We start from the raw sequence: 9646 nt of genomic DNA on the forward strand, positions 1-9646 counted from the left end.
AGATAGATAGATAGATAGACGGATGAACAGATGATAGATGGACGGACGGACGGACGGACGGACGGACAGACAGACGGATAGACAGACAGATAGACGGATGACCGCTAGATAGATAGATGGATGAACATATGGACATATAGATGGTAAATAGACGGATGGATAGATGAACAGATTGATGGACAGACTATAGATGGATGATCAGACAGATAGAGAAATAGATAAATGGATGGAAGAGTGCTAGATGGATGGAGGGATGGACAGAGAGAGAGACTGAAAGACAGACGATAGATGATGGATGGAGGAAGGCACAGACAGATGATAGATGGATGGACGGACGGACAGACAGATGGAGGGACAGATAGAAAGAGACTGAAAGACAGACAGACAAAAGATAGATGATGGACAGATGGACGAACACACAGATGATAAATGGATGGACGGACAGACAGCGAGATAGATTGGACAGACAGACAGACAGACAGACAGACAGACAGACAGACAGACAGACAGACAGACAGACAGACAGACAGACAGACAGACAGACAGACAGACAGACAAATGTGGTAATCTAATATACATGTTTTCCCAGCACAAAGAGTTTTTGTATTTATTTTCTTTATCATCTGATTCGTTTGAGGTCTGTGCTCGCTGAAGACGCAGATGGGTTGAATCCGCCACATTTGTCAGTGTCTGTCAACAGCTGGAGAGCTTTATTGTCATGCAAAGTGCATAATTGTTGCATTTTGTTTGCTGCTGATTTCTTTGTTCAATCCAAATTGATCTGCTGCCATCTGCTGGATGGAAAGAGAGAAACCTGTAGCATAATGAACCAAATAACTACAAGTTTGCTTGAGATTCTTCATCTTGGATAAATTGCTTTGTATTCCACTGAAGAAAAATAGCCATACAGGACTGCAACAACATGAGGGTGAAAAATGACAACAAATATAGCATTTTCTTTCCTTTTCCCTTTTAACTTTAATTATTCCTTTAACTACAAAATGTTTTTATCACAACATTTTTTTTTTAAATACTTAATGACAAAACTATTTAAAAGAACTATATAAATGCTATATAAATGCATCATTCATTCATTCATTCATTCATTCATTCATTCATTCATTCATTCATTCATTCATATGACAGGGTGGAACATTTGATATAAACAGTATAATTTTTGGAAAACAAAATAACAGGATGACGTAATAAGTTAATTTTGATATGTAAAACTTTTATTTTTAAGAATTTGCTCTTCTAAGGAAAACAAAAACAGACACAGAGACCAAACCTTCTCTGATACACGAATGATCCACATCCAGTTTGAAAGTACAGTGCAATGGTAGTCCAACACCATATTTTTGAGAGATGTCTGTCTATGGAATGAACAACCATTTCTAAATGCTTTTCTAAAGTCAGTCTCTAGTCATAAATAAGACCAATTACTCTTTTGAAAACAAATGAAACAGTGTATTTGAAGAAAAATGCAAACACCTTCAGAGCACTTTGAGCTTATTGTACTGATTATATGAAAATCATGTGGTGTATACAGCAGAAAGGTTCATTTCTTCCTGTTGACGAGGTTGTTACAGATCCAATTCATACCGTCCTGAAAATACACACAGCAAATGAAAGAAGATTTAGATGGTGGCTGCACAATCAGTTCTTACCCCTAAGACTGCTATAATGTAAACAGACACAATACTAGTTATTTTCTAGTAGTTAGTTGATTATATGTGACCCGTTAGCTTCCCCTGCTGCCCCTCACCTGTACACCCTCTCCTGTGACCGCCGAACAGGCCTGGATCTGCCAGACTCGGTCTCTGTACGTGTGCAGGTTTAAACCCTCGGCGATCTCGCTGGCCGGAGACGCCGTTCCCAGATCCTGCTTATTCGCAAAGATGAGGATGGGAACGCCTGCGAGGTTTTCTTCATCTATCAGCTCTGACAGCTCCTACAGACATGCACGCAACACAATCATTCAAATCGGTCACAATATTCAGTGGCCTCAACGTGTCTGTAGTCATATGCTGCCATTCTGTCTTCTGATTTGAATATTTGAACTTTCCTGAGGTAAATATAACATTAGGCACTTACGGCTTTTATGTGACTGAAACACAGGATAGATAGATCTCTAGATCGATCTCTAGATAGATAGATAGATAGATAGATAGATTTTATTGGGTTATTTTTAATGGTTTTACCCAGGTACTGGGCAGTTTTTCTGCATTTTAAAATGCTGGGCTATTTTTTTAAACCCAAATGCTGGGTTCAGCCTGTTGGGTAATTTAATTGGGTTATGATATTTTTACCCAGGTGTTGGGCAGTAGTTCTGAACCTAAAACTGCTGGGTTATTTTTTTTTAACCCATATGCTGGGTTCAAACTCATGCTGGGTTGTTTTAACCCAACGTTGGGTCAAATATGGACTAACCCACTTGTTGGGTTAAATTTTTCAATTAAAATTTTAACCCAACAGTTGGGTTAGTCAATATTTGGCCCAATGTTGGGTTAAAACAACCCAGCATTTTTTAGAGGATAAAAATGCTGGGTTATTTTTTTAAAACCCAAATGCTGGCCTCAGTCTGTTGGGTCATTTAATTGGGTTATATCTGATATTTTTACCCAGGTGCTGGGCAGTTTTTCTGCACTCTAAAAATGCTGGGTTATGTTTTTAACCCAAATGCTGGGTTTAGCCTGTTGGGTAATTTAATTGGGTTATATTTTTGCCCAGGTGCTGGGCAGTTTGTCTGCTCTCTAAAAATGCTGGGTTATTTTTTTAAAACCTAAATGCTGGTCTCAGTCTGTTGGGTCATTTAATTGGGTTATATCTGATATTTTTACCCAGGTGCTGGGCAGTTTTTCTGCACACTAACAATGCTGGGCTATTTTTTTTAAACCCAAATGCTGGGTTTAGCCTGTTGGGTCATTTAATTGGGTTATATTTTTGCCCAGGTGCTGGGCAGTTTGTCTGCTCTCTAAAAATGCTGGGTTATTTTTTTAAAACCTAAATGCTGGTCTCAGTCTGTTGGGTCATTTAATTGGGTTATATCTGATATTTTTACCCAGGTGCTGGGCAGTTTTTCTGCACACTAACAATGCTGGGCTATTTTTTTTAAACCCAAATGCTGGGTTTAGCATGTTGGGTCATTTAATTGGGTTATATCTGATATTTTTAATCTAGGTGCTGGGCAGTTTTTCTGCACTTTAAAACTGCTGGGTTATTTTTTTACCCAAATGTTGGGTTCAGTTTGTTGGGTCATTTTATTGGATATTTGTTTTATATTTGTATCCTGGTCAGTAAGGTATCAGACCTTGGACTTCACTGTATGTTGTTCCCTGTTTTACTGTGTAATTAAAGACAGCTCACAACATACAAATAACAAACAAACTAACAACCTTTGTCCTGTGGGAAGATTCTAGGAATTGTATTTGCATATGATTTCCTGCCTTACCATTCCTGTTTCCTCAAACCGCTTCTTGTCAGCGCTGTCTATGACATAAACCTACAGATGAACCAACAAACATCTCTTGTTAGTTAGCAAATAGTAACGCTTAACACAAATAAATTGGTTTTTGTTTGTATTATTGTATAATCCTTCTGAATGGAGTCACTTCTCACCAATAAATCTGTGTTTTCTAGGTATTTTTTCCAGAAAGGACGGATCTTTCTCTGTCCACCAATGTCCCACACGTTCAGTTTCATCCCATGAGAGGCCACACTTTTAATATTAAAGCCCTGAAAACATCTTAGTGGTTAGCATCACCCAAAATAACTTGCAGTTATAATTTGCAGTAGCTAATTAACATTTAAAGAGACATGCACTGAAATGGGTCACTATGAACAGAGCGGTTTTTGACTAGTTAAAAAGGTGTTGTTTTACATGATGTTTGAGGAATTGTAACCAAAGTATGTTGCTGACATTTCATGAAGACCCTAAACAATCATACAAACTGAACATACAAACTGGAAAATGAGCATCTGATGACCCCTTTAAGAATTTAAAGGTTCTTTGGGGAACCAAAAATGGTTCTTCTCTAATGCCATTGTTGTGAAACCCCCCTTTTGGAACCTTTATTTTTAATAAGTTTTAAAAAAAATAATCACTCATTTATGAGGTTCTGTTTCAGTTAGGATACTGTAGAACTTTTTGAAAGCTTTGTGTCAGTAAGGTTTTACTCTTGTCTAAGAGAGCAGATCATAGCAGCATTAGCTGCAAACTGGACCAGAAGATCTCCACAAGACTAAACCTGATGGTTTATGCCTGGCATTTAAGCTGTTTTTGTGTTTGTGTGTGTTTAGACTTACCTGTGTTGGTGTGATGGTGTTTACGTCCTCTGAGGCGAGACACTTGAGCAGTGTGGTTTTCCCAGCATTGTCCAGACCCAACAGAACAATCCTGAGCTCCAGCTCTGTGGATCCCTTCAGCTTCTGCATCACAGAGAGCAAACCCTATGGAGCACAAACACTTAGGTTATTTAAGCATAATGAGTTTATGTTGTTAAAATATTTACTTTTTGCCAAAAAGAACAGGAAATTATTTTGAACCAGATTAAAATGTTAACACTTCCTTTTAGGAACCATGACTTTGCATTGCTAGATACTTGATACATTGTTAGGCTGCTTGCTAGGAACACTTCTTGATTTACAACCACAAACTAATATTCCTAGAATATTCTAGGAAACAAAAATTGTTAGCAGGTCAATGTGTCAAAGAGCATTTGCCAGCCAAAATTGTAAATCGGTTTGATAAATTATTTATTTAGAGGTTTATTTTGGGAGTTATTATTCAAATGTTGACATTTAACTCAAATTACAGTTGAGATCAAAAGTTTATATCTTGCAGAATCTGCAGAATCTGTTAATTGTTTAACCAGGGATCATACAAAATTAATGTTATTTTTTATTTAGTACTGATGTTAATAAGATATTTCACATAAAAGACATTTACATATAGTCCACAAGAGAAAATAGTAGTTGAATTTATAAAAATGACTGTGTTCAAAAGTTTGCATACACTTGATTCTTAATACTGTGTTGTTACCTGAATGATCCACAGCTGTTTTTTTTTTTGGTTTAGTGATAGTTCTTCATAAGTCCCTTGTTTTGCCCTTTCCAACAATGACTGTATGATTTTGAGATCCATCTTTTTACACTGAGGACAACTGTGGGACTCATATGCAACTATCACAGAAGGTTCAAATGCTCACTGATGCTCCAGAAGGGAAAAACGATGCATTAAGAGCCAGGGGTGTAAACTTTTGAACAGAATGAGGATGTGTACATTTTTCTTATTTTGCCTAAATATCATACTTTTTTCATTTAGTTCTGCCCTTCGGAAGCTACAGAAGATACTTACATGTTTACCAGAAGACAAAATTATTTACCCTGATCTTCAAATTCCAAAAGTTTTCTTGGCTCTTAATGCATTGTATTTTCTTCTGGAGCATCAGTGAGCGTTTAAACCTTCTGTAATAGTTGCATATGAGTCTATCAGGACAAAAAATAAAACATCTGTGGATCATTTAGGTAACAACACAGTATTAAGAATACTAGGACACATTTATGACATATCTAAGACATGTTAAAAAAAAGAAAGAAAAGAAAATGAGTAAAAATTACAAAACACTACAAATTAACTAAAACAAGAAATAAATTAGAATGAAAAATACCCCCCCCATATAAGTAATAATCGTGATTCTTGGCTAATAGAAACTGTATATAAAACTGTATATAAAAATATAAAATATATAAAACTGTATATAAAAATGCTATTGCCTAATAATGTTCTACTTCTTTAAGCAGTTAGCAGTAAGGAAACTAGCATGCGGGGGTATTTTGCCAAGCACAGATTAAGCCTCATTCTGAGGTGAAACAGATTAAACTAATGATGCTTTGCCTTAGCAAATTTACTCTAGCATATGAAGTATGTATTTAGGAAAGCTGTTGTTTAAATTAGCATTAAAATTGTTGACAATTGCACTGATATTAAAATATCTTTCAAAGCACGGATTGGTCTGCCAGCCAGGCCTCATTCATATGGTTAAGGCTTACAGTAATGAGATTTATATAGGTCATGTGACCCATCTCTGATTGCTTAGGCCCCTTTCCTTATATAAAAGAATATGCTAATCACCCCAGAACATAGAACTGAAACCTAAATCATACAGAATTTATCCAGATTATTGAACCTGCTTGTTTATATTTGCATATCCATAGAGTTAATGCTTTCTACTTTCAAAACTACCATGGTGTCCTTTTGCAATCTAGTGTATAATATAGCAGAGATAACTAGTTTACTCTGGGTTTTCTGATCACAAGATACTGACACAGAGAAAGTGACAAATGTACCTTTGGAGCTTCACCCATCTTGACTTTTGTCCCGTCCCGGTTGTTTTACATTCTCCCGTTGTCTCCGCAGGTTTAAGATCGTTTGTTTAAATCACAATTACCACTGTGCTGACAATTCCTCTCCCATATTCAGTTGTTTTAAGTGTGATAGAGAGCTACAATTGTTAACTTGTGTTGTGTTGGACTCTGTCAATGAGCGTGGGAGCCTTGCCGAATAGAGGATTAGGAAAGACGGAATTAGTGTCTCTCTCCTTCCCACCCCCACTGAGACTTTACAAGAATTATCTCTAGCTGTAAGTGCTGAGGAGAAACACAGTGACTTACTAACCCTACTAACTAGTACTGGTGCTAGGTTAAAGGTTCAACCAAAAATAAAAATTTTCTAAAAAATTACTCACTCTCAGGTCAACCAATATGTAGATGAGTTTTGAGAAATTACAAGATATTCAGCATTACATCACTTGTTCACCGAGGGATCCTCTGCAGTGAATGGGTGCCGTCATAATAAGAGTCTAAACAGCTGATGAAAACATCAAAATAACCCACAAGTAATCCACACGACTGCAGTCCATCAGGTTATGTCTTGTGAAGTGAAAAGCTGCATGTTTGTAAGAAACAAATCCACCATTAAGACGTTTTTAACTTTAAACCATTGATTCCAGCTAAAATACGAGTCTTCTATCCTTAATATTGCTTTCTCCAGTGAAAAGTCGTTTTGTCTGAATCAGGAGAGAAATATGCACAGATCAAGCACCTTTCACAAGCTAAAACAGTCCAAAACAGCTCTAAACAAATATGAGAAGACACCATAAAATGGATTTTTTCAATGTAGAAACTGTTAATTTGGATTATGGACCAGAAGTGACAGTTTAAAGTTAAAACATCTTAAAGATAGATTTGTTTCTTACAGACACACAGCTTTTCACTTCACAAGATGTTAACTGATGGACTGGAGTGGTGTGGATTACTTGTGGATTACTGTGATGTTTTTATCAGCAGTTTGGACTCTCATTCTGACGGCACCCATTCACTGCAGGGGATCTAATAGTGAGTGTTGTGATGCTAAATTTCTCCATATCTGTTCCCAAAAAGAATCAAATGTCAAATTAATTACATGCAAGACAAATTGAACACTTATAGCAGTTTAGATAGTTTTGACAAATGTTTGTTGATATTAACAATTTAGATTTTTAGTAATTTGGCAAATTTAAGCACAATTTGCAATGTTGTTGAGATGTTAGATTATAACAGTCTTTCTCTCAGCAGAAAAACCAGCAGTACACAAGAGTCTTAGTTCGCTCACATTGCTTTCTAGGAGAAACAATGAGGATGTTAAAGAAAACTTATTTGTGATTTCTCATTTAAATTGCTCATGTGTCTCTATAAACTAAATACTAAACAAAAGAAATCACACATTTATCAAATATCCTGCTGTAAAAGTTGCCACAACACAAAGACTGCAAATGTTTAATTTTTTTGTGTAATTTTTAATTTGAGATAAAATCTACACATAATCTAATACAGTCAGAGGAGTTGTGTCCTGAATGATGCACTATACACTTACTGTACTCTGCTGTCTAGTGCATGAATTATATAGGCTTATATAGGCTATTTTGTCTGATAGCTCCTTTCCACCCACTATGTACAGTAATTAAGGGTGACATTAAAGTGACATTTTTTGGTTAATTAAGCGCACCATCTTATTTGAAGTAGGGAACACATACTATGTAAATGACACTATTTATACTACAAAACTGCATAGAACAGTGCATAAGTACATGAATTGAGACACACCTTTGGAATGATAAAAATACAATCTAAATCTAAATAAGTTAGAATAGAAACTAATTATACATGTACCTAGAAAAAAGGAGATGTGCAACACCAAAAAAAAAAAAAAAAGAAAAAGAAAATGGTGGAAAAAATAATCTTCCTTCATTTAATGTTTACCCTGATTACTGTGGATGTCTGCTGAATTTTATATTGTTCATTTTTGCATGTGTTTTTAGAAAAAAAACAAAAAACAAGCCGTTTCATTCCATAGCCCTAACTTCAAACCAAATCACTCATCCTATACAAAACCGTTTTTGCTACTGAATAAAAAAGGTTATTGTGACTTTTTATCTCACAATTCTGACTTCTCAGAAATAAAGTCAGAATTGTGAGATAAACACTTGCAATTGTTATAAAGTCCAATTTTGTAGGGGAAAAACAGACTGATAAGTTCTCAGAATTGAACATTTATATCTCACAATTCTGACTTAATAACTTGTATGTTAATGACTTTATAAATTGTATGTTATTAACTCAGAATTGTGAGACTAAACTAAAATTTTAAGTTTGTATCAACAAGTCAGAATTGCGAGTTTATATCTCACAATTCTGAGAAAAAAATGTCAGAATGGTTGGTTTGTATTATGCAATTCCCGGAAAAAGTCAGAATTGTGAGTTTGTATCATGCAATTCCCCCCAAAAAAATTGAAAGTTTGTATCTCACAGTTCTGAGAAAAAAGTAAAAATTTCAGGTTTGTATACACAATTCCAAAGAAAAAGTCAGAATTGTGAGTTTGTATCATGCAATTCCCCCCCCAAAAAAAAGAAAAATCAGAATTGCAAGTTTGTATCTCACAGTTCTGAGAAAAAAGTAAAAATTTCAGGTTTGTATACACAATTCCAAAGAAAAAGTTAGAATTGTGAGTTTGTATCATGCAATTCCAAGAAAAAAAGTCAGAATTGCGGGTTTATATCCCACAATTCCAACAAAATGCCTGAACTGCAAGTTTGTATTATTTAATGCCAAGAAAAAGGTCAGAATTGAGTTTATATTTTACAATTTTTAAGAAAATAGAATTGCAGGTTTGTATTACGCAGTTCCATAAAAAGGGTCAGAATTTTGAGTCCGTATCTTGCAATTAAAAAAAAGTCAGAATTACGAGTTTATATCTTACAATTCTGAGAAAAAAGGACAGAATTATGAGTTTGTATCATGCAATTCCAAAAAAAAAAAGAAAAAAAGAAAAAAGAAATCTGAATTGCATGTTTATGTCTCACAGTTCTGAGAAAAAAGTACAAATTTCGGGTTTGTATTACAAACTATAATTAACTATAATAAAACAAAATTGTGAGTTTTTTTATTATGCAATTCCAAGAAAAAAGTTAGAATTGTGAGTTTATATCTTTAATAATTCTGAGAAAAAAGTCACAATTGCGGGTTTTTATCTCACAATTCCAACAAAAAAGTAAGAATTGCAAATTTGTTTTATGTAATTCCAAAAAAGTCAGAATTATGAGTTTTTAT

The 9646-nt window shown here is 35.0% G+C and overlaps 1 protein-coding gene across 1 annotated transcript; it reads right to left on the reverse strand.

The window, feature by feature from the left end:
* Window positions 1–1210: 1210 nt before the first annotated feature.
* LOC141317193 (ADP-ribosylation factor-like protein 3) lies at window positions 1211–6565 on the reverse strand. Its single transcript, XM_073832972.1, has 6 exons — window positions 6349–6565; window positions 4306–4449; window positions 3619–3735; window positions 3452–3502; window positions 1766–1951; window positions 1211–1606 (listed from the first exon to the last, which is right to left on the reverse strand). Exons 1-6 carry the CDS (start codon window positions 6364–6366, stop codon window positions 1559–1561), a joined length of 564 nt encoding a protein of 187 aa, XP_073689073.1. The 5' UTR covers window positions 6367–6565; the 3' UTR covers window positions 1211–1558.
* Between the last annotated feature and the right edge of the window lie 3081 nt (window positions 6566–9646).

This window comes from Garra rufa, unplaced genomic scaffold (assembly GCF_049309525.1).
Source record: "Garra rufa unplaced genomic scaffold, GarRuf1.0 hap1_unplaced_458, whole genome shotgun sequence".
Classification (NCBI taxonomy): Eukaryota; Metazoa; Chordata; class Actinopteri; order Cypriniformes; family Cyprinidae; genus Garra; species Garra rufa.

Coding starts and splice junctions, on each gene's coding strand:
- LOC141317193 (XM_073832972.1), bottom strand. Junction 3,736..4,305: donor ACACCATCACACCAACACAG/GTAAGTCTAAAC, acceptor AGATGTTTTCAG/GGCTTTAATATTAAAAGTGT. Junction 1,607..1,765: donor TCACAGGAGAGGGTGTACAG/GTGAGGGGCAGC, acceptor GTGTATTTTCAG/GACGGTATGAATTGGATCTG.